This window comes from Tachyglossus aculeatus, chromosome 7 (assembly GCF_015852505.1).
Source record: "Tachyglossus aculeatus isolate mTacAcu1 chromosome 7, mTacAcu1.pri, whole genome shotgun sequence".
Classification (NCBI taxonomy): Eukaryota; Metazoa; Chordata; class Mammalia; order Monotremata; family Tachyglossidae; genus Tachyglossus; species Tachyglossus aculeatus.
This window is the reverse complement of record NC_052072.1, coordinates 49,895,028-49,920,707: the sequence shown is the minus strand read 5'-3', so window position 1 is coordinate 49,920,707 and position 25,680 is coordinate 49,895,028. Positions and strand designations below refer to the sequence as shown.

At 41.7% G+C, this 25,680-nt stretch overlaps 1 protein-coding gene and 1 non-coding gene across 2 annotated transcripts in view; one reads left to right on the top strand and one right to left on the bottom strand.

Annotated features, from left to right (window-relative positions):
- LOC119930634 (germinal-center associated nuclear protein-like) overlaps positions 1–21,711 on the top strand; it is a 68,622-nt gene extending 46,911 nt beyond the window's left edge. Inside the window, exons 20-29 of the mRNA XM_038749173.1 lie at positions 1,738–1,872; positions 4,795–4,948; positions 7,480–7,738; positions 8,126–8,223; positions 8,966–9,353; positions 10,723–10,980; positions 15,862–15,991; positions 16,840–17,046; positions 18,710–18,842; positions 21,502–21,711. Of these exons, the coding sequence (XP_038605101.1) occupies positions 1,738–1,872; positions 4,795–4,948; positions 7,480–7,738; positions 8,126–8,223; positions 8,966–9,353; positions 10,723–10,980; positions 15,862–15,991; positions 16,840–17,046; positions 18,710–18,842; positions 21,502–21,660 (1,921 nt within the window). The 3' untranslated portion in view covers positions 21,661–21,711. The remainder of the gene's footprint in view (positions 1–1,737; positions 1,873–4,794; positions 4,949–7,479; positions 7,739–8,125; positions 8,224–8,965; positions 9,354–10,722; positions 10,981–15,861; positions 15,992–16,839; positions 17,047–18,709; positions 18,843–21,501) is intronic.
- On the bottom strand, positions 6,161–6,299 carry LOC119931121. Its single transcript, XR_005451982.1, has one exon. It is a non-coding gene; the product is annotated as a small nucleolar RNA SNORA7 (small nucleolar RNA).
- Positions 21,712–25,680: the final 3,969 nt, after the last annotated feature.

Sequence of the window (25,680 nt, the reverse complement as noted above, 5' to 3'; positions counted from 1 at the left end):
CAAAACGCATGTACACCAATATAGTGGTGAGAATGTCTTTTGGTGCCATGTAACCTCGGTTTTCTTCAGATTTATTGTCAGTCTGTAATGCTGTATCACCATTTTCAAGAAGAAATAAGATATAGCTGATGAGGGGAGCCGTTGGACTATCTCACTGTTCTCCATCATTGGCTAGAAACCAGCCAGAGTCTTTTTCGACACAGTACTGATGAATATTGCTAACCAAGCACCTCCAGGATCATATTGTGGATTTAAACTAAATTATAATAAAGAAGATATATCTTCTGAGGCAAAAACAGGCCCAGGGGAACTGCAGGAAGTGGCACCAGGGTTTTATATTTATAAGCTCAGGGTGAAATAAAAATTGCCTCATCCTGGAACGGAGAACACCGGGCCAAGACATTTAAAGGCTTGGCAGTGGCAAGCATGACTCTGACTCACCTTGCAGCCCAGTGAAGATGAGGTAAAGCCTACAGGTCACGGGGCCCGAAGTTGCATCCTGCTGGCTGTAAAAGCTGGAGTAGCAGGAGCGGGGATAGTTTTCCCCGAGTCTCCGGATCAGGCTTCAAACCCTGCCCAGAGCATCTAGCTCACTGTGGGAGCAGACAGTGTTACTGGTGTTCAACTGGCCATCTGGCAAACTTGCACTTGTGGGCTCGAGCTATGGCCTTGGGTGAAAATTGGTTCTGCACTGGGGCCAATTATTCCAGAGAGGGCTAGTCTGGCTCCTGTACTGCTATAGGCCACTGGGACGTGCCTGATCCGATGCTCAAATAAACAGGATGTCCACTTTTTTGTTTTATTGATTCTCCAATCCTGCATAAACTCTGTCCCCTGCATGAAACCCACAAAAAACCATTTGACACCATCGTTAGATCTGGATACTGACCATGAGCAAATTTTTGCCATCCTGGGAAGCTCAGCAAGTTTTTTTAAAGGCTTGTCCATTGAAAGTCGTAGACGGAATTGTCCAGAAGTCACTGAATGCTGATGGCTGTACTCTGAAGACATATATATGAGACATGTAGGTAATCGTGAGCCACTTCACAGATTCATCACAGTTTTATGGGCTGACAACTACCCTGAAAAATTGTGCCTATGTATCAGGCTTCAACTGGGAATCCCTACTCACGGTGAAAGATCTTCACTGACGACATGGCTTAATACTCTCACTGAATTCTATTATATCCACCACTATCCAGTATTACGTGGACAGGCAAAGAAGTAGAAAAGAAAATCAAGAATCAAGTGAACACACAGTGTCTGTATAAGGAGGTCAAAGAGTACATTCAGGTAGTGTGGCAATCTAAGCCAACTAAGCTGAGAAGCAGTGTGGCCCAGTGGGATTCAGAAAGACTTGGATTCTAATTCTGGCTATTCCACCTGTCTGTTGTGTGACCTTGGGCAAGTCACTTAACTTCTCCGTGCCTCAGTTACCTTATCTCTAAGATGGGGATAGACTGTGAGCCTCATATGGGACAGGGACTGTATTCCAACCTGATTGGTAAGTGCTCAACAAATACCATAAAAAAGCTAAAACAACATATTTAGGTATTTTAATATGACATAACTGACATGTTACGACTGGAAAGAATATTTCTAGGAACAACTCATTTAAGTAACTTATGTTTAGTGCTGGGCTTCATTGTCTTTTCAAGAACTCTTTTCATATTGAAAGAGAAAAGTAACAAGTCAATGACAAACTGACAAAAGCAATATGCCTTCTGTCCTTTAAAGAGAAGCATCCTGGTCTCCACTGGATCTTCCATCACTTATCTCTGAACACCTCGCACTTCAAAGAGAACACGTGTTTTGGAAGGTGGTTTTAGTTCTGCCGGACAGCGAAATGCATCCAAGCGGAGATCTCAGCAGGTTAGCTTACAAATCCCTATGTTTTCAGTGTACTGTGTTATTGAAAATAAGCGCTGGTGCTAAAATTAGGTTTAATACATTAATGTTCTGAAGATAGAGTGATTGCTGCCTCTGAGGTATTTTGGAAAAAGTGGCATTTGGGTTTGGAAAAGCCTGCTTGCCTTTATGGGACCTAAGCCCTTGGGTTAAGAGAGCAAAAAGTTGTATACAAACCAGCTTCAGCTGGGTTGTCCAGTTCCCTAGACTTAAGGTAGGTTAAGTACTTGGGAACTAGAAGTGAGGCAGCACTGAAACTGGAAGAGAGACGGTAAAACACAGAGAAAAACATTGCCTAGTGGAAAAAGCATGATTCTCAAGTCCCAGCTCTGATGGCCTACTGGGTGACCCTGGGCAAGTCACCAAACCTTTCTGGGCTCATAGATTGTGAGCTCCATGTGGGTCAGAGACCGCGTCCCCCACGATAATCTTGTCTCCTCTACTCCAGCGCTTAAGACGGAATAAGTGCCTTAATAAATATTATAAAAGGAAAAGTTCTTTGAAGGACACAGAGTGTGAGTTTTTCATGTGGGCCGCTCTCGGTGATACCCTGAAAGGAGTTTCCGATCACTTCCCTCCTTTCCTCTTCTCCCACTCCCTTCTGTGTCACCCTGCCTTACTCCCTTTATTCATCCCCCCTGCCCAGCCCCACAGCACTTGCGTGCATATCTGCAATTTATTTATTTGTATTAATATCTGTTTCCTCCTCTAGACTGTAAGCTCACTGTGGACAGGGAATGTGTCTATTTATTGCTATATTGTACTCTTCCAAGCATTTAGTACAGGGCTCTGCACAAGTAAGCGCTCAATAAATGCGATTGACTTACTGATTGACTTTGGAGCTGTATCCTAGATGGTAGTGGGCGATTTGGGGCAGTACAGGTCAGTTGAAATCTGGTTACGGGCAAGGTCGGGCATGGAGATCCCAGATTTCTGGCTTCTTGAAGAGCTTTAAGGAGCTGAATCATGTGACTTTATAATGTACAGTCTCTGGCCATGCTTTCACAGTCTCTTTCCCTGGTTCTTCATCAGCTCCCTTCCCCGTAACTGTGCCTCTGTTCTGAGCCCCCTTCTCTTCTCATTCTACTCGCACTCCCTTGGGGAACTCATTCACACCCATGGCTGCAATACCACTTCCAGTAGGTTGACTCCCCAGTCCAGAAGCAGCATGACATAGTGGATAGAGCGTGGGCCTGGGAATCAGAAGGTCATGGGTTCTGATCCCGCCTCCACACCTTGTCTGCTGTGCGATCCTGGGCAAGTCACTTCACTTCTCTGTGCCTCAGCTACCTCATCAGTAAAAATGGGGATTGAGACTGTGAGCCCCAGGCGGAGCAGGGACTGTGTCCGACCTGATTAACTTGTATCTACCCCAGCACTTAGAACAGTGCTTAGCATGTAGCAAGCGCTTAATACATATCGCGATAATAATGATTATTATTATTATCTAATTGATCCCAACCTCTCACTTCCTCTGGAATCTTGTCATTCCTTTTGCCTCCACTTGGATGTCCTTAAGTTCCTTAAGTTCACCTTAAGTTCGATGTTTCTAAAACTGAATTCCTCCCAAATCCTCTCCTCCACCTGACTTTCCCTTCACAGTGGACAACACCAGAATCCTTTCCCTTCCTGAAGCCCGCAAGCTTGGTATTATCCTCAACTCCTTATTCTCTTTCAACTTTCACATTTAGCTCGTCACTAACTATTGTTGGTTTTTCCCCCATATATTTTGGATGCGCCCCCTCCTCTTCATCCAGTCACCACAAAGGTGCAAATGCTCGTCATTTCCCGGCTGAGACTACTGTGTCCATTTCACTAATCTCCTTGCCTCCAGCCCTTTCCTTTTTCCATCCGTACTTCACTCTGATGCCTAGACTATCTTCCTAAACTATGGTTTGGCACACATCTTTGCAACCTCAAAACTTTTCCAATGGTTACCCATTCCTCTCTACCTCAAGCAAAATTGCTTGACTGTTGGCTTTAAATTACTTAGTCTGCTCTCTCCCTGTTGCCAATCAACTCTCTTCCCTAACTCCAGTTAGAAATCTTCATTCCTCTCAAGCTAATCTACTCACTATGCCTCTTTCTTATCTCTGCCACCTCTGCCCCCGGTTATCTCTTCCTCTTTCCTGGAACTCCTCCCTTCCAATTCAAATCTACAAAGCCCTTCTGAAATCCCACCTGCTGCAGGAGGCTTCCTTGATTTATTTTTTCTTCTTGTCATGTCCCTCTAACTACCACCTCCACACTTCAGCCCCAACTACACAGGTATGTGCTTAAATTCAACATAGCATTTCTGTACATATCGACTCACATGCACAACTATTAAAGTGCTCACTCATCAACATATCCATTTTTCCATTCTCTTCTGCTACCTGTAAATTAATTTTTATCTGACTTCTCCCCAGACTGTGAGTTCCCTGAGAGCAGAGATTGTGTGTTTTAGCTCTATTTTACTCACCAAGATGCTAGCACTGTGCTCAGTACCAAGTAGGAGTTCAGTGAATACTGTTTGTTGATTGAAATCTTTACTCTGATTCCTTTTTAATAGAGCAGCTCCTCCTCTACAAGGGCAAAATTTCATTCATATAAGGTAAAGATATCCTGGACCATCAGCCCCCCTCTCCCCCGACTCTAAATACCTACTTTTCTTTGGTTTTAATTATGAATTAGATTTGCAGAGTAACTTACCCTTTCTCCCAGTTGAAACAGCAGTTGATGTCAGGGAAGTCGTAAAGAAATTTAATTCGAATTATTATATTGGTATGCTGAGGTTTAGTTAAACACATTTCTGCAACTACGGGGTTTGGTTTTTTTCACATATTTGCAAATCTGCAATAAGGTTTGTTACTGAAATAATCATTTCTCTTTTCTTGCTTTATATAGAATTCTAGGAAATTGGTTAAAAGTCAAATTCATGGGAGCTGAAATTTCTAAAGAAATAACTAGCAATGCTGAGGACAAAATCCAGACACTTGCATTGTTGCAATATATTAACCAACAAGAAGGCTGGGCAACACATGTAAATGTGTGTGTAAAGGTATGTTTAATAAAATCCTTATACTCTATAATGATAATGATAGCATTTATTAAGCGCTTACTATGTGCAGAGCACTGTTCTAAGCACTGGTCTATAGAGAAGGCATGACAAAGTTCGCTACAGTAATAATACAGTAATAATAATAATGATGGTATTTGTTAAGCACTTACTATGTGTGAAGCACTGTTCTAAGCACTGGGGGGGATGCAAGGTAAACAGGTTGTCCCAGGCGGGGCTCACATTCTTAATCCCCATTTTACAGATGAGGTAACTGAGGCACAGAGAAGTTAAATGGCTTGCCCAAGGTCACACAGCTGACAAGTGTCAGAGTGGGGATTCGAACCCATGACCTCTGACTCCTAAGCCCGTGCTCGTTCCACTGAGCCACACTGCTTCTCTGTAGTTTCTTATTAATTAAGTATATATTAATTAAATGTAACCTGAAGGAAAGGCCCATTTAGAACTGAAAAATGCATTGCCATGTACGTGAAGTACTTATGCACTAATGGCTCTGATGAAGAGATCTATCAACCAGTCAATGGTATTTATTGAGTGCTTACTTTGTGCAGACACTATACTAAGTGCTTGGAAAAGTGCAGTGCAGTCGGTAGACACTTCCTGCCCTCAGGGAGCTTACAACCTGTTGAGGGAGACCAACATTAAAATAAATAAGAGGTAGGGCAAGCAATCTGGTATAAGTATATGTATGGAGGATGGAGGGAGTACCTCAGTGTTTAGGGTTTAAGTGCACGGATGAAGTAGTAGCGAGGGGAAATAGGATGGGGAGATGAATGCTTAGTTAGGGAATCAATCAATCAATCGTATTTATTGAGCGCTTACTATGTGCAGAGCACTGTACTAAGCGCTTAGGGAAGGCTTCCTGGTGGAGATATGATTTGATTAAGACTTTAAAGATGGGGCGAGTCCTAGTCTTTTGGGTAATAATGATAATAATAATAATGATGATGGTATTTGTTAGCTTACTCTTCTAAGCACTGTGGTCTTGCCTCTTGTCTTATGCTGTCGAGTCATTTCTGACCCATAGCAGCTCCGTGGACACAACTCTCCCTGAACGCCCCACCTCCATCCGCAGTCGTTTTGGTAACGTTTTCTTGGTAGAAATACGGAAGTGGTTTACTATTGCCTTCTTCCACACGGTAAACTTGAGTCTCTGCCCTCGACTCTGTCCCGTGCCACTGCTGCCCAGTACAGACTTGTAGCAGATTGCCTTCCACTCACTAGCCACTGCCCAAGCTAGGAATGGAATGGATATGCCCCTGCTTGATTCTCCCCTCCCTTAGCCGAGACTGGTAGAGGACTGAAAACTCTCCAGGTACGATCAGGAGAAGGAAAGCACTGAAAGTAGATGCAAGCTAATCACATTGGACACAGTCTGTGTCTCACATGGGGCATTTGTAGGGGGAACTAGTTTCAGGCCGGGAGGACATGACTGCCTGAAGTCCCCGGAATCCATTGATGAGGAATTTCTGCTCGATTCAGCAGAATTGGAGGCACTTGAGGAATAGGGAGATATGCAGAATGATCTTTTAGAAAAATGATCTGGGCAACAGCATGAAGTATGGACTGGAGTGGAGAGAGGTCAGAAGGAAGGTCAGCAAGGAGGCAGAAATGATAGCCGAGAGAGGTTATAGCAAGTGCTCGAGCCAGTGTGTTAGCTTCTTGGATGCAGAAGAAAGAGTGAATTGTGGAGAGGGTAGGGACTGTCTCTATGTGTTGCCGACTTGTACTTCCCAAGTGCTTAGTACAGTGCTCTGCACACAGTAAGCGCTCAATAAATATGTTTGATTGATTGATTGATTGATTGAGATTGAACTGACAAGATTCAGTGACTGACTGACCCTGAGTCAAGGATAATGCCAAGGTTGCGGGCTTGCGAGACAGGAAGAAGGGTGGTTTTGTCGACAGAGATGGGAAAATCGTGGGGAGGAGAGAGTTTGGAAGGGAAGATGAAAAGTTCAGTTAGAAACCTCAAACAAAGGTCATTATAACCTTTCCCCAGTGACTGAATGCGCAGTATACCTAGGCTTCTGTTAAGAAGAGTCTTTCAGGATTAAAGCTGCTTGGAGTGGGTTGTAATTCACCATCATCATCATCATCATCAATCGTATTTATTGAGCGCTTACTGGGTGCAGAGCACTGTACTAAGCGCTTGGGAAGTACAAGTTGGCAACATATTGTAATTGATGACGCATGTCCCTGTATAATGTCCCTAGAGACTCAAACTGTGGGGTGTCATTAAAAAGTGTCATCTTCCACACTGCCAGAAAAATTTTAACGCTTGATTGTTGTAATGCCCTTTCCGTATCCCTGTAGACTGTAAGCTCTTTGTGGGCAGGAATTTTCCCATGCTCTTAGATGTGCTAACACAAAGTAAGTGCTCAATAAATACCAATGATTGATTGGTTAGCTCTGAAAAATATCTAGCGGAAGTATATTCCTTTATTGTATTCCTAGTGAATTTAAACAACAAAATGTGTAAAAATTGTATTGTAACCTTTTTTTTAACCTAGGTAGTCCAAGGCATTCTCAATGATGCCGAACTGGAGGTGGCTAAAAGTCAGAGGGATTTTCTTGGAACCAGTGGCTTCATTCTCCTCCTTCCAGTGAGAGAGAAAAATGAAGATACAACAAAAATAGATGAATCCTGGATTTCAGCATTGCTTCAGTTGAAAAAGTTGCTTCAGGCCAAACCTGTCCTTCCAGTTATACCTCTAATAATCCTAGTTCCCATTCAGGGAAAAGATGAAATAGAAAAAGATGTGGAAAAGGGTGTGTTGCTTTTGTTTTGCTACCTTTTTGGATGTTGCTAGAATTGGGCTCAAAATAGAAAATTGAAAACTAGATTAGATAGCCAATCTTAATGGTCTTATATTTATTTATAATTATTATATTTATTTATTTATATTGATGCCATTGATGCCTGTTGACTTGTTTCGATGTCTGTCTCCCCCCTTCTAGACTGTGAGCCCGTGGTTGGGTAGGGATTGTCTCTATTTATTGCAGAATTGTACTTTCCAAGCGCTTAGTAAAGTAAATCAATAAATATGATTGAATGAATGAAATGATATAAACGTGCTCTTTTTCTCCTTCAGATTTTCTCAGAAATACAGTTAAAAGAAGCAAGCCTGTTTTTTTACTTTTGATTTGTCTTTAAAGGTCTCATGCTGCAGGACTTAATTTCAAGTGAACTCATTTCTGACTACATTATTGTTAAGATACCTAGTTTTTTAAATGACTTGGAAGCCAACCTCCAGGTAAGAAAACGTCCTCAAAACTAGATTTAGTCACCACCCTCATTATTTAAAATGACATATTTGAAATCCCCCAGAACTGGGGGAGATTGTTTACGTTGGGAATAAAATTCTTAAATAGGCATTTGGAAATATAGTGCCAACAAGTGAACAGGCACAAATCACCTCATGATAGATTTCCTCGAAGCAAAAGACAAAAGTCTCCAAAATTAATGATCCAGGTGGAAAATACCTCAGTTTGTCTAGTTAAACCAGAGAGCTAGCATTGATTCATTCTTGAAGATAATCCTTAATTAGATATATTAGTGGTGGGATCTCTTACCACCTTCCTGAAACTGATATTCGCAACAAAAACAATGGACCCCAGCAACAACTTTGTAGAATAAAATCTAACCACTACCACCTGACCTTAGGCCATTTACCACAAAACTTGAGCATTGTGAGCGCTTGGAAAATTGGAGGGAAGTGGGGAGCAGCATGGCCTGGTGAATAAAGCTCAGGCTTGGGAGTAAGAAGAACCTGGGTTCTAATCCCAGCTCCACCACATGTCTGCTGTGTGACTTTGGGAAGGCAACTTAATTTCTCTGTGCCTCAGTTACCTTATCTGTAAATTGGAGATAAAGATTATGAGCTCTGTGTGGAACAGGGACTGATTAGCTTGTTTCTACCCCAGCACTTAGTATCATGCCTGGCACATAAAAAGCGCTTAACAAATGCCATTTTAAAAAAATGTTTTATCTTCTAGGTCTCCAAGGCAGTGAAATGGTTGGCTTCTCATTCCCCTTGCCACCCCAAACTCTGCTGCCAAACTCTTATTCAATTCGTGGAAGATGGAGTTCACCGTGAGTTCAGTCAACGATTTTTCTGGGACAGGAAAGAGAGACGTTTAGCTGGACTAGCATCTCAGAAGCCCGGGCCTATCATTGACCTCTACAACAGTGTACTTCAATTCCTTGCCGAAGCGATATCCTCAGGATGGTTAAGTAATCTCTCGTGGCCCGTAACTGAGTTCGCGGAACCCGGGGGTACTAGACAACTTCCTCACCTCTATTGGAATACGCCACAGCACCTTGCTTGGCTGAAAGAAGCAGTACTCTCCCTCCAGATCCCACAGATAGACATCCCTCCTTCAGGTAGGGATGAGCGGAAGAGCTGTTTCTTAACGTATCATGCACTTTGTTCTTTCGAGTTCTCTTTCCTAGTTTCAAAAAGTGTATTGGCACAGAGTGTTTTTCTCTGATTTGCTGGTTCCGTTTTGACACGTTTGTTAATGTAACGTTTGCCCATGGCTAAAGATTGATGAGTGTCTAAAGTTGACCCTCCTGACTGTGTTGCTACCTAGCCATGCGTGTAGGTGAGGCTGAAAGACCCATAAGGAACCCGGATCCTTTTTCTCCTGGCATATACCCCCTCTAGACCCTGAGCTCAATGTGGGCAGGGAATGTATCTGTCTGTTGTTATATTGTACTCTCCCAAGTGCTTAGTACAAGGCTCTGCACACACTAAGAGCTCAATAAATGAATGAATGAATGGTCAGGGAAGGCCTCTCGGAGGGGATGTGACTTCAATATGGCTTTGAATGGGGAGAGCAAATTGTCTGTCAGATATGAGGAGGGAGGGTGTTCCAGGCCAGAGGCGAGATAGATGACATGGAGGTACAGTAAGAAGGTTAGCATTGGAGGAGTGAAGTGTGCGGGCTGGTTTGTAGAAGCAGGAGTAAGCGCTCAATAAATATGATTGACTGACTGACGTGTCCCCAGAAACCCCCTTCTAGAGCTAAACCACGAATCAATCAATCAAACGTATTTGCTGAGTGCTTATTGTGCGCACAGCAGCATACTAAGCACTTGTGAGAGCACAGTATAACTGAGTTGGAAGGCACATTCCCCGCCCACGAGTTTACAATCTACAGGGAGAGACGGATGTTAATATAAATGAATAAATTTACAGATATGTTCATACGTGCTGTGGGGCTGAGGGAGGGGTTGACTAACGGGAGCAAATCCAAGTGAAAAGGCGACACAGAAGGGAGTGGGAGAAGAGGAAATGAGGACTTAGTCAGGGAAGGCCTCTTGGAGGAGATGTGCCATCACTAAGTCTTTGAAAGTGGGGAAAGTGATTGCCGGATTTGAAGAGGGAGGGGGTTTGAAGAGGCAGGAGGTGGACGAGAGGTCGGTGGAGAGATTGAAGAGACTGAGGTACAGTGAGTAGGTTGGCATTAGAGGAGTGAGCTTTGTGGGCTAGGTTATAGTAGGAGAGCAGTGAGCTAAGGTAGGAGGAGACAAAGTGATGTGGAAAGCAAAGGAAAAAGAAACCGAGAGGCTTGTTGTCCTCCTTCTTCCTGATCTTGGGTTAGTAATCGGCATAACTAGTATTAATTAGCATAATCACATATTCATTCATTAATATCATTTAAACATATCATATTTATAGTCATGATTCAGCTAATATGTATCCTGAAGTGCCGCCTTTTCCCCGCAAATTGTACTTTATGTTTTTCAGCCCCTTGGAACTGTATTTGCACCACAATTTTTCAGTATGCTTCTCAGATTCCCAGTTCGCATCAGACTCAACCAGTTCTTCAGGTTCAGGTGGAGGATTTACTGAGCAGAGTCTACTTCAAGTTAAAGGACAAAGAGTTAGCCTCATCCGGAGAGGGTGGATTTTCAGTTAAAGACATCCCTTGGGATGCTATCATTTCTTTATGCATTAACCATAGACTGAAGGATTGGATGCCACTGACGTTACCGATCATGTCAGGTATTAAATTGAAGTCTGCTAAATTCAGTATGGTGTTTATAGTATTTATGGCCTATAAATGAGATCTTCTGAACCCAATTTCCTTGGCTGAGTTTTTTCTCTTCTGGTACAGGAATTGCGTAAAATAGATTGGTTAGAGCTTATGCCTTCTTTTCAGTAAAGAAGTGAAACTGTTATTATCATTATTGATTGTATCACTGTAGGCTTTTATTTGAGAGGCTGAACGAACTCAGTACTGGATTGAAGGGCGAACACTTTCCTTGACATCTTGCCTTTGCTGCTGACTTCTTGTGGGACTTTAAGCATTTCAGAATTTCAGTTTCTTGAAAGGCTTATTTCATATAGAAATAGATGACTAGTTTAATGATTTCCCATCATAACGCGAGTTTCAGTTTGTGATGGGTTGCAGATAGTACTGATAGTACCATTAGCATTGATCAAACATCCCCTTGGCAAGGTGCACTCTACTTGGTGCTAGGGAATCAATCAATCAATCAATCGTATTTATTGAGCGCTTACTGTGTGCAGAGCACTGTACTAAGCGCTTGGGAAGTACAAGTTGGCAACGTATAGAGACAGTCCCTACCCAACAGTGGGCTCACAGTCTAAAAGGGAAGTACAGAATAAATAAGTCCCAAGTTCCGTGACCATAAGGAGCTTCAGTGAGGATCTTAAGTTTGTCCAATTTTCCAACACACAGTCTGGTTTTCATCTGGCATGTCTCCTGTCTTGTTCTGATATGGAACCGGATGCTTTTACGCATGTTTTTAAAATCATCAGCCCCGAGCCCCCCTCCACGAGGGCTTCTGAGGCAAAGTTCCACAACTCAGCTGCGGCAGGAAAGTTCCCACAGACTGAGAGGGGAACACAAAGGCTTTGGAGAAATGTGATAGGATTGCATGGAATTGGCATTCTTCCGCAAAATGGTGGCTATGACCTGTTCGTGTTTGGCTGCGTGCCCAACATTATCCATGTGATGACCATTTCCTTGTCTGATATTTGGGAGGGTCACTGATGGTCACCTTAGTGGTGGATTCCAACATCCCGCTTTTATCGAGTCCCAAACAAACAGAAGCTTGTGGTGAACTTCTCCTCCTGGATAACTTGGCAGGAGACGTGATCAATGCTGGTTCAGAAATGGGATCTGGGCCGGGACAGGTAAAAGGGTAAAGGCAGGTAAAGACTTTTAGGATTTGACCTGATTTAATCCGATTGAAGCAGCGTGGCCTAGTGGAAAGAGCATAGGCGTGGAGGTCAGGGAACCTGGGTTCTAATCCTGCTCTGCCATGAACCTGCTGGGTGTCCTTGGGTAAGTCATTTAACTTCTCTGTGCCTCAGTTCCCTCACCTGAAAATCGGGAGTTGAGCCTGTGATTCCTGTGTGGGACAGGGACTGTGTCCAACCTGATTACCCCATAACCACCCCAGCGCCTAGAACGGTGTTTGACACATAGTAAGCACTTAACAAATACCATTAACAAAACTTAGCTTATTTGAAAAAAAAACTAAGGTAAAACCTGAAACAATAAATACAAGAGCATTTTCTTAGTAGGAGAATCGATGGTGTATTTTAGAACGTGATATCTGGAAGGCATGGCCATTTTAAAATACATCAAAAAAATCTTTTTCTGGGGGGGACTTCCTTTCTGTCTTCCATTATGTATGAAATTTCCTTGGGTACCTGGCATGTGTGGTTACTTTAAAATGTCATGCTCTTCTACAGACGGCTGCAGTGTTCTTATTTCAATATTCAGCCATCACTAAAGACTCAAAATTAGGATATTGCAGAGAAGCAGCGTGGCTCAGTGGAGAAGAGCCCGGGCTTTGGAGTCAGAGGTCATGGGTTCAAATCCCAGCTCCGCCAATTGTCAGCTGTGTGACTTTGAGCAAGTCACTTAACTTCTCTGGGCCTCAGTTCCCTCATCTGTAAAATGGGGATGAAGACGTGAGCCCCCCGTGGGACAACCTGATCACCTTGTAACCTCCCAAGTGCTTAGAACAGTGCTTTGCACATAGTAAGCGCTTAAGAAATGCCATTATTATTATTATTATTATCATATTGTTAAATTTAGAATTTATACTAGAGTTTGAATGTTGAAAATTAAGCAATATTATTTGGATAGGTATTTATGAGAAGGGCTTATTCAGTCTTTTGACTCTGGTGAGCACCAGTAAGGAGAAATGTTATTGAATGAAAAACAGATGCCGCTGCATGTGAGCCAAAAAATAAAAGCTAAAATAACACCTGAACCTGAATTTTACTGAACAAAAAACAGGTGCTGTTGTACGAGAATCAAAAAGAAAAGCTAAAATAGAATCTGAACTTGAATTTTAAGACTCCCAAGTGAATTATCCCCTAAATTATATTTTTAAGCCCGTAAATCCTTACTCAGTGTACATGGAGGAAGATGACCTTGCTTTCTTTTAGCCTGGCATGGCCGATGAGACTCCAAGGGATCTCAGAGTACAGATCTGAAAGAGCCACACAGAGAAACATGTGATTACCGAGTCCTGTAATGGGTGAGGCTAGGCCAGGTAACTCTTGGGGAGCATTAGACTGTAATTCAAGGAAAATTTAGGCTAAATAGAGGTATTTAACACATTTTAATTTTTGGACTCCTTTTGGCCCAATACTGTTGATATTAGAATGTGAAGATGTATACTTAATGCTCAAAACTATTTCATGGATGTTGGATATATTAACCACCTGTTGCTGGGCAGCACAACAGAAATCTTCCTGTTGTTGTCAGCTGTCTTTTTCTTTCTTTCTTTCCTTTTCTTTCTTTCTTTCCTTTTCTTTCTTTCTTTCTTTCTTTCTTTCTTTCTTTCTTTCTTTTTTTCTTTCTTTCTTTCTTTCTCTCTTTCTCTCTTCCTCTCTTTCTCTCTTTCTCTCTTCCTTCCTTCCTTCCTTCCTTCCTTCCTTCCTTCCTTCCTTCCTTCCTTCCTTTCTTCCTTTTCTTCTTTCTTTCCTTCTTTCCTTCTTTCCTTCTTTCCTTCTTTCCTTCTTTCTTTCTCTTTCTTTCTTTCTTTCTTTCTTTCTCTTTCTTCTTTCTTTCTTTCCTTCTTTCCTTCTTTCCTGCTTTCTTTCCTTCTTTCCTGCTTTCTTTCCTTCTTTCTTTGTTTTTTCTTTCTTTCTTTCTTTTTCTTTCTTTCTTTCTTTCTTTCTTTCTTTCTTTCTTTCTTTCTTTCCTTCTTTCCTTCTTTCCTGCTTTCTTTCCTTCTTTCTTTCTTTCCTTCTTTCTTTCTTTCCTTCTTTCTTTCTTTCTTTCTTTCCTTCTTTCTTTCTTTCCTTCTTTCTTTCCTTCTTTCCTTCTTTCCTTCTTTCCTTCTTTCCTTCCTTCTTTCCTTCTTTCTTTCTTTCTTTCTTTCTTTCTTTCTTTCTTTCTTTCTTTCTTTCTTTCTTTCTTTCGGCCAAGCACTGGGGTAGGTACAGGCTAATTAGGTCGGACACCGTCCATGTCCCACATGGGGCTCACAGTCAATCCATATTTTACAGATGAGGTAACAGAGGCACAGAGAAGTGAAGGGACTTGTCTAAAGTCACACAGCAGACCAATGGCGGAATCGGGATTAGAACTCAAGTCCTTCTGACTCCCAGGCCTGTGTTCTATCCATCCCAAGCGATTAGTACAGTGCTCTGCACACAGTAAACGCTCAATAAATACAATTGAATGAATGAATTAATTAATTAGGAAACACGGCTTTTCATTAAGCCGTACTTGTTCATTCATTCGTTCATTCAATCGTATTTATTGAGCACTTACTGTGTGCAGAGCACTGTACTAAGCACTTGGGAAGTACAAGTTGGAAACATATAGAGACGGTCCCTACCCAACAGTGGGCTCACTGTCTAGAAGGGGGAGACAGAGAACAAAACATATTAACAGAATAAAATAAATAGAATAAATATGTACAAGTAAAATAAATAAATAATAGAGTAATAAATATGTACAAACATATATACATATATACAGATGCTGTGGGGAAGGGAAGGAGGTAAGGTGAGAGGGATGGAAAGAGGGAGGAGGGGGAGAGGAAGGAGGGGGCTTATTTGCTCCACTCTCTCCTAATCTTTAAATTTATGTGTATATCTTAAAATGACATATTATAAATGATGTCTATATTCACATTAATGTTTATCTCCCCCTGTAGACTGCAAGCCCGTTGTGGGCGGGGAACTTTTGCTAATTCTGCTGTATTGTTTTCTTTTGAGAGCCTAGTACAGTGCTCTGTACGCAGTAAGCACGCAATAAATACTATTGATTGATTGATTGATTGCCTCAGGCTCCACTTGCCCCTTCTTCTTTAACCCTAGGCATCCATGGCTCCCCTGTCCTTCTTTCACCCAGTCTTCACCTCCTCTGTTGACTCCTTGCCCTGTGACTCCATCCACACGGCAGGGGCCTGTTTTCTTCTTTATGGTACTGCCCTCATTCCCTCCTAACCCACCGCATCCCACTCCCCAAATCCGTGGGGAGGCAGAGACAGGATTGGGGTGAGGAGGGCGGAGCACTTTCCTGAATTCTCCCATCTTGTTCCCGTCTCTGCTGCCCTGCAGGTTTGGGGGATGCAGAAGATGGCCAGGCAAGTTAAAAATAAAAAAGGTCCCTGTGATGGATTTCAGGTTTGAGGTTGTGGGGACAGCATTAGTGGTTGGGGTACGGGATTTGGGGAGGAGGGTTTGTGGGGACACAAGTTTAAGGAGAGTGAGGGAGTGGAGAATGAAGGCCAGGGAGAAGGAGTGGTGAGTAATGAAAAAATATACTTTTTTTTTTGCTCCTCTGAAAACTTTTTTAAAAACGCGCATAGGGATTTTACGTTTATCCCTAAACATATGCTAATAGAGACTTTATGTTCACCCCTCTCTTCTGTATGTCTGTAGAAGCCCTGAGCAGAGATGGAGAAATATGTGTTTACTTTTCTAAGGAACATTTAAAGAAATTCATTCGTCCTTCGGCGTGGGAACAAGCCAGGTTGAGAACCCAGAAGGAGATCCAGCAGAGTTATGAATGGTGTGCTTATACTCTTTTTGGGGGGTGGGGTGGGGGTTAAATGTCAGATATTAAGTAGAATGATCAGAAAATAGTTCTAATTTGGGTATTCTGTAAAAATGTGTTTTCCTCTGGAATGGAATAGATGACAAAAATTGTCATTCAATTCTATGATCCTATGCCTGTGTTGGCTTTCCTTGAATCACCGCTCTCCCAACCTTTCCCCTGGCCTTCACTCCCCTTCCCCCATCTTTCTTTATGTTTCTTACTTGGGTTGTAGTTGTCTTTTTCAGTATTTCTGAGTACTTCACACACTACTTGGCTTCAACAAAACTGCTCTCTCCTGGTTCTCCTCCTATCTCTCTGCCCTTTCTCTGTCTCTTTCACAGGCTCCTCGCCTGCATCCCATCCTCTAACCGTGGGAGTGCCTCAAAGCTGCCAACAACAGGAAGGGTCCGTTTTGATCTAGTGAGAAATGGTAGAAATACAATATTTTCCCTCTGATGTTCTCTTCTACCCTTTTGTTCTGCTTTAACTCATTATAGAACGAGAGGATTGCGTGATTAACCAGGATCCTTTATGAGATTTAGTTGCAAGACTATTTCCTCTATTTGGTGAGGCTTTAACAATAAAAGCAGCACAGAGGATGCACATGAGAGGAAAACGTTTATTGTGCCAAGTGCCAATCAAAGGATAAGGCTGTATATATATATATATATATATATATATATATATATATATTCAAAGGTTTGAAGATCAGATGCAGCAGTGTTTGAGGACACTGCTTTAGGCATGGCAGGATTTTTATTTGGTTCTGCAGATCAACTAAACCACCTTTTAGTTATATATAAAAACGTTTTGTCTTGTAGTTCAGAGAGCGACTCTAAGAAGACTTTGAAGCTGAATGATGCATTGGGAATGATTCTAGAGCAGAATGATGCCTGTGTGCATCTCAAACCTGGCAAAAAGAAGGAATACCTGCCTGTGGAAGCTTCAAATCCCTCTTTCTCCATAGAGAAACTACTCTCAGCTCGTCTTTCAACCTGCCTTCGGCAAGAGAGGCAAGAAAGCAAAAGGTAAGTAGCAGAAGAAATGTTAAAGAAACCTTGATTTCCTTAACCATAAGAGTTGGAGAGCAGCAAATATAGTTTGGGGTTTTTTTTTTGGTTTGTTTGTCTTTTAGGTATTTGGATTCCTTATCTTGAATGTGTAAGTTTATAGGGAGAGTCAGTCAATCAGTTGTATTTATTCAGCACTTCGTCATCATCATCATCAATCGTATTTATTGAGCGCTTACTATGTGCAGAGCACTGTACTCAGCGCTTGGGAAGTACAAATTGGCAACATATAGAGACAGTCCCTACCCAACAGTGGGCTCACAGTCTAAAAGGGGGAGACAGAGAACAAAACCAAACATACTAACAAAATAAAATAAATAAAATAGATGTGTACAAGTAAAATAAATAAATAAATAGAGTAATAAATATGTACAAACATATATACATATATCCAGGTGCTGTGGGGAAGGGAAGGAGGTAAGATGGGGGGATGGAGTGGGGGACGAGGGGGAGAGGAAGGAAGGGGCTCTGTTCTTTGCAAATAAATTAATTTCCATATAATTTGAGTTAATAATGATCTAAAAAACATATAACAGCTTTTAAAAAACCAAAATCTAATTGCCATATGTAATAATAATAATAATGGCATTTCTTAAGCGCTTACTACATGCCACTTCCCGTATGCAGAGCATTGTACCAAGTGCTTGGGAGAGTACAATATAAGGGCCTAGGTAGCCAAGTTCCCCAACACCTTGCTAACTGTTATCTAGCTGTTCTGAGAATTTCATGACAAAGAATTGGAAAGTTTATAAAATATTTTCCAAGATCTGTAGCTTGCAGAAATCAACTCGTCTGAGTAGGAGTTGTTATACTTGAGCCATCTCATGTTTATCATAACAGTTGTCACTTAGTACACAGATCATTATTTAGTTTTTTTTCTAAGCTAAAAAAAATAGCTCAATTAGATTTCATGTTCCGGTAAATACTACTAATTCGGTCATTTTGTTACGTTGAAGTTATGCTTAAAAATTCCGTTCTTTGCAAATAAATTAATTTCCATATAATTTGAGTTAATGATGATCTAAAAACATATATCAGCCTTTAAAGAACCAAAATCTAAATGCCATATATAATAATAATAATAATGGCATTTCTTAAGCGCTTACTACATGCCAAGCACTATTCTAAGCACTGGGGTAGATACAAGGTGATGAGGTTGTTCCACGTGGGGCTCACAGTCTTCATCCCCATTTTACAGATGAGGGAACTGAGGCCCAGAGAAGTCAAGTGACTTGTCCAAGGTCACACAGCTGATCAGTGGCGGAGCCAAGATTAGAACCCTCGATCTCTGACTCCCAATCTCCACCTCTTTGCATCCAAGCCACATTGCAACTAGCTCCAGATAATTTTATCCAAACTTTCAATTTGTATTTAAGCTTGCATTTCAGTTAAAAAAACCAACATTTTAAGCTTGGAGGAAGTTTGTACTGCTTAAACTCATTATAAAATGAGGGGATTGTGCGATTAACCAGGATCCTTTATTAGATTTAGTTGCAAGTGTCTTTCTTCCTCAATTTGGTGAGGTGAAACTGTGGAAAACAGTACAGAGAACGCACATGAGAGGAAAATGTTTATTGTGTAGAGTGCAAACCAAATGATACAGCGCTGTATATATTCAAAGGTTTGAAGATCAGATTCAGCAGTGGTTGACTGAGGAGTCTGGACAATTGGAAATGTCTCTGCCACAGCAATTTACTTTGATGCCTCAGTCCATTGCATTACTAGTCAAATCCGCCGCATTAACTGAACTGCAGGTAAACCATTTCATAGTCCGTAAAATTCCACGTGATTAGGGAAATATATCTTAAACATGGGGAAATTGAGGCGCAGAGGGAGATCTGCCTATTTCACACCTCTCTGCTGTCCCACCCGGTTGATTTCTTTTTTCAATTCCAGTTATTTGTCGAGCCCCACTCAGATGTATAGTGTTGTAATAAGCTCTACATTTTATATTGATGTTTTCTAAAATCTGGAATGGTAGAAGGTATCATTTTCTATCATCCTCTACCTTTTCTCTGCCTACTCTTATAAGATGTAGAAAAGGAAAGATGAAAGTTTCTGAAGTTTCCATTGCTTGTGTTACCTAAATATTAGTTGGGTACCAGATTAAGTTTAATTATAATTATTGTGGTATTCGTGAAACGTTTACTGTAAGCCAAGCACCGTACTAAGCACTGGGATGGGTACAAGATAATCATGTCCCAATGGGGGCTCACAGACTAAGTAGTAGGAGGGAGAAGAGGGATTGGATAAGCGCTTAGTACGGTGCTCTGCACACAGTAAGTGCTCAATAAATACGATTGAATGAATGAATGAACTGAATCTCCATTTTGCAGATGTGGGAACTGAGGCACAGAGAAGTTACACGGTAACTTGTCTAAGGTCATGCAGCAGGTGTAATATAATAATAATGATGGCATTTGTTAAGCGCTTACTATGTGCAAAGCACTGTTCTAAGCGTCGGGGAGGATACAAGGTGATCAGGTTGTCCCACGTGGGGCTCACAGTCTGAATCCCCATTTTCCAGACGAGGGAACTGAGGCACAGAGAAGTTTGTGACGTAGTTTCTCCTGGTATGAAATGATAATGTTAGCAATTATTGACATACCTGGAAGCAAGTCATCTTTATTAGCTCAAGGTGCAATTTCCTATTATCGCTACCCGCTGATATACCAGATTAAACGGTGATTATGAATAGTTATTGTAGTTACGATTATTAGTCAGTATTAATACTGGGTTAAACTTTGTAGTTTTGGATTACACATAGCAGGATACAGTATCTCAAATTTTTTCTTCTAACTAACCACAAGCACATAACTTGATATTTTAGGCTGGCAATGACATTTTAACAACCCTTTCATCAGTTATTCCTCACCTCATTCCCGTAAACTAAGTTGGCAGTTTTATCTCCATTTTTCAGAAGAAGAAACAGGCATGGGAAAAGTCAAATGGTTTTCTCAAAGTCATCATCATCATCAATCGTATTTATTGAGCACTTACTATGTGCAGAGCACTGTACTAAGCGCTTGGGAAGTACAAATTGGCAACATATAGAGACAGTCCCTACCCAACAGTGGGCTCACGGTCTAAAAGGGGGAGAAGTCATGACAGAAGTTAAGTGACTTGCCCATGATCACACAGCTGACAATTGGCCGAGCCGGGATTTGAACCCATGACCTCTGACTCTGAAGCCTGTGCTCTTTCCATTGAGCCACGCTGCTTCTCTAGCCACGCTGTGTATGACTAGAAACCAGGTCCTCTGACTCTGAGTGTTTTCATTAAACCCTGTTGCTTCTCTGTTATTAGGCCACTCACTGCCTTATTTTGTAACAGGTGGCAAGTTATTTTGTAACCCGCGTGGCTTAGTGGAAAGAGCACGGGCTTCGGAGTCAGAGGACCTGAGTTCTAATTCCTGCTCCGCCACTTGTCTGCTGTGTGACCTTTGGGAAGATGCTTAACCTCTCTGTGCCCTCAGTTACCTCATCTGTAAAATGGAGATTAAGACTGTGAGCCCCACGTGGGACAACCTGATCACCTTGTATCTACCCAGGCGCTTAGAACAGTGCTTGGCACATAGTAAGCGCTTAACAAATACCATCAGTAGTATTAATTTTTCAATCAATCAATCAATCAATCAATTGTATTTATTGAGCGCTTACTGTGTGCAGAGCACTGTACTAAGCGCTTGGGAAGGACAAATTGGCAACATATAGACTTTTTGTGATCTAGTTTCTCCTGGTATGAAATGATAATGTTAGCAATTATTGACATCTTTATTAGTCATCTTTATTAGCTCAAGGTGCAATTTCCTATTCTCGCTACCCGCTGATACACCGGATTAAATGGTGATTATGAATAGTTATTGTAGCTACAATTATTAGTCAGTATTAGTACTGGATTAAACTCTGTATTTTTGGATTACACATAGCAGGATATAGTATCTCCAATTTTTTCTTCTAGCTAACCACAAGGACATAACTTGATATTTTAGGCTGGCAATGACATTTTAACAACGCTTTCATCAGTTATTCCTCACCTCATTCCTGTAAACTTTATCTCCATTTTTCAGAAGAAGAAACAGGCATGGGAAAAGTCAAATGGTTTTCTCAAGGTCATGACAGAGTCCCGACCAAAGTAGGATGAACAAATAATAAGTTTTAGACTTTTAGACTGTGAGCCCACCTTTTAGACTGTGAGCCCACTATTGGGCAGGGACTGTTTCTATATGTTGCCAACTTGTACTTCCCAAGTGCTTGGTACAGTGCTCTACACACTGTAAGCGCTCAATAAATACGATTGATGATGAGTTGATAGTCTGTTGCTTTAACCGAACAAACCGCACATAGTGTCACTTAGATCCATTTTAATGGGGCTGGCTATAACTTCATTTTCCCTCTCTCATACCTTGAACAGGTTACAAGACAGATGGAAAACACACAATCTATGCAAGAAACAGGCACCTCACTGTCGAAGCGCTTGAGACGCTTGGAAAACTTAATTAGAGCTACCAAGGAAGAAGATAGGATTTTTGAGCTTCAGCTTTCCACTCTCAGAGATTTAGGAGGTATTTGATTAGCGCTAAGGATAGAAGGATGAAGTGCACACTGAAGCGAAGGTAGTTGGATAAGAAAAATAAATTAGTGAAATGTTCCCAGTGGAATTGCTTCTGTTATTTAATTTTTTTTTTTAAATTGTAGATTTGAGATTTGAAATTTTCCGTAGTCGCCTCTCCACCCTTAGACTCTGTCCCAGATGATCACATTCCCCCTGGATTCCCCTACCAAGCGTCCCATCCCTCGATACTTCATGCCGTCAACTCTGAGAAGCAGCAGTGTGGCTTGGTGGATAGAACACAGGCCAGAGAGTCAGAAGGACCTGGGTTCGAATCCTGATGCTGCCAGGCAAGTCACTTCACTTCCCTAGGCCTCAGTTACCTCATCTGGAAAATGGGGTTAGGACTGTGAACCCCATATGGAACATGGACGGGGTCCAACATGATTAGCTGGAATCTACCCCAGTGCTCAGGACGGTGCCTGGAACATAGTAAGTGCTTAATACCAGTGGAAATAGTGGAAATCCAGGCAATAGGCCGATCTTGCCATTTCCAATTCTCTCTGACCCACTGTAATTTAGCTCTCTCTTTAGCTCAGTAATTCTTCTATTCCTCCTTCAGCGAGGGAGGAATGATGACAAACCCCACCCCAATATTCACTCATTCATTCCATCGTATTTATTCAGCGCTTACCGTGTGCAGAGCACTGTACTGAGCGCTTGGGAAGTCCAAGTTGGCAACGTATAGAGACGGTCCCTACCCAACAGCGGGCTCACAGTCTAGAAGAGGGGGGACAGATGACAAAACAAAACATATTAGCAAAATAAGTAGAATAAACATGTACAAATAAAATAGAGTAATAAATCCGTACAAACTTATATCCATATATAGAGGTGCTGCGGGAAGGGGAAGGAGGTAAGGGGAGAGGGAATGGGGAGGGTTAAGTCTTTCCTGTTGCTTCCCCGGTTTTCTGTTTCTGTTTTTTTCCTTTTCTGCTTTTTCCGTTTCTTTCCCCGGGCGGTGGGGGAGGAGGGATGGCCTTTGGGACCTCATCGCTTCCCTCCCTACCCCATGATGAACTCACCATCTTCTTTGTTCTTTCATTCATTCAATAATATTCAACAATATTATTATTATTAAGAATAACAAAAACTCAAACTGCCAGATTCCGACTGGCTGTGGGAGAGGTCTGTCCAACCCTATTTTCTCGTATCTACCCCAACGCTTAGAACAGTGCTTTGCACATAGTAAGCGCTTAATAAATGCCATTATTATTATTATTATTAATTATCTGTAAGTTGGGGATTAATAAGACTGTGAGCTCCATGTAGGACAACCTCATTACCTCATATCTACCCCAGCACTTTGAACAGTGCTTGGCACATAGTAAGTGTTCAATAAATACGATTGATTGATTGATTGATTACTCCAGCACTCAGAACAGTGCTTGGCACATAGTAAGTGCTTAACAAACACCAATATTATTATTATTAAGAATAACAAAAACTCAAACTGCCAGATTCCGACTGGCTGTGGGAGAGGTCTGTCCAACCCGATTTTCTCCTATCTACCCCAACGCTTAGAACAGTGTTTTGCACATAGTAAGTGCTTAATAAATGCCATTATTATTATTATTAATTATCTGTAAGATGGGGATTAAGACTGTGAGCTCCATGTGGGACAACCTCATTACCTCATATCTACCCCAGCACTTTGAACAGTGCTCGGCACATAGTAAGTGCTCAATAAATACGATTGATTGATTGATTGATTACTCCAGCACTCAGAACAGTGCTTGGCACATAGTAAGTGCTTAACAAATACCAATATTATCATTATTAAGAATAACAAAAACTCAAACTGCCAGATTCTGACTGGCTGTGGGAGAGGTCTGTCCAACCCGATTTTCTCATTTCTACCCCAACGCTTAGAACAGTGCTTTGCACATAGTAAGCGCTTAATAAATGCCATTATTATTATTATTAATTATCTGTAAGATGGGGATTAAGACTGTGAGCTCCATGTGGGACAACCTCATTACCTCATATCTACCCCAGCACTTTGAACAGTGCTCGGCACACAGTAAGCGCTCAATAAATACGATTGATTGACTGATTGATTACTCCAGCACTCAGAACAGTGCTTTGCACATAGTAAGCATACGATTGATTGATTGATTGATTACTCCAGCACTCAGAACAGTGCTTTGCACATAGTAAGCATTTAATAAATGCCATTATTATTATTATTATTATTGTTAATTATCTGTAAGATGGGGATTAAGACTGTGAGCTCCATGTAGGACAACCTCATTACCTCATATCTACCCCAGCACTTTGAACAGTGCTCAGCACATAGTAAGCGCTTAACAAATGCCAATATCATTATTATTATGAAGCACATTCAAGTCTTCTCTGGATTCAGAGCTCCCTCGACTTATTGCCCAACTTCCTCATCCCAATCCCATGCAGATTCCTTTAAAGTTTCAATTGCATCCACCGTCTTCACTTTTTTATTCTGTCAAGTCTTTTTGATCCAATACAATCAAGTTTTTCACCCCCTTTTCATTGAAGAGAACTCTCCAAGGCCACCAGGAACCTCCTTGTAGCCCCACTGTTGGGTAGGGACCGTCTCTATACGTTGCCAACTTGTACTTCCCAAGCGCTTAGTACAGTGCTCTGCACACAGTAAGCGCCCAATAAATACGATTGATTGTAGCCGAGACCAACAAGCCCCATTCAATCTACTCGATCTCCACAATCTACTCTGTTGTACTCCCCTTTTCCGCTCCGTTGCCTTTGACAGTAATAGTAATAGTCGTGGTATTTGTTAAATGCTTACTATGTGCCAAGCGCTGTTCTAAATGCTGGGGTAGATACAAGGTGATCAGGTTGTCCCACGTGGGGCTCACAGTCTTCATCCCCATTTTCCAGATGAGGGAACTGAGGCCCAGAGAAGTTAAGTGACTTGCCCAAAGTCACACAGCAGGCAAGCGGTGGAGCCGGGATTAGCACCCATGACCTCTGACCACAAGCCCGGGCTCTATCCACTAAACCACTAAGCGCTTAGTACAGAGCTCCACACACAGTAAGCACTCAATAAAGACGTTTGAATGAATACCGTGGACCATTCTCTCCTTGAACCCCATCCTGACTTTGGTTTTGATGATCTGGTCCTCATCTTACCTCCTTCCCTTCCCCACAGCACCTGCATATATATATATATATACGTTTGTACATATTTATTACTCTATTTATTTATTTATTTTACTTGTACCTATCCATTCTATTTATTTTATTTTGTTAGTGTGTTTGGTTTTGTTCTCTGTCTCCCCCTTCTAGACTGTGAGCCCACTGTTGGGTAGGGACTGTCTCTATATGTTGCCAGCTTGTACTTCCCAAGTGCTTAGTACAGTGCTCTGCACACAGTAAGTGCTCAATTAATACGATTGATTGATTGATACATATTTATTACTCTATTTATTTTACTTGTACCTATCTATTCTATTTATTTTATTTTGTTAGTATGTTTGGTTTTGTTCTCTGTCTCCCCCTTCTAGACTGTGAGCCCACTGTTGGGTAGGGACTGTCTCTATATGTTGCCGACTTGTACTTCCCAAGCACTTAGTACAGTGCTCTGCACACAGTAAGTGCTCAATAAATACGATTGATTGATTGATTGATTGACACATATTTATTACTCTATTTATTTATTTATTTTACTTGTACCTATCTATTCTATTTATTTTGTTAGTATGTTTGGTTTTGTTCTCTGTCTCCCCCTTCTAGACTGTGAGCCCACTGTTGGGTAGGGACCGTCTCTATATGTTGCCAGCTTGTACTTCCCAAGCGCTTAGTACGGTGCTCTGCACACAGTAAGCACTCAATAAATACGATTGATTGATTGATCTGGTTGTCCTCCTACCTCACTAACCTCTCCTCAGCCTCATTCACTGATTCTTCTTCCACCTCTTATCCCCTAAGGCCAGATGCCCCAGCACTTTTCTTCTGGGTCCCAGAGTTTCCTTGCTCTAAATTCAC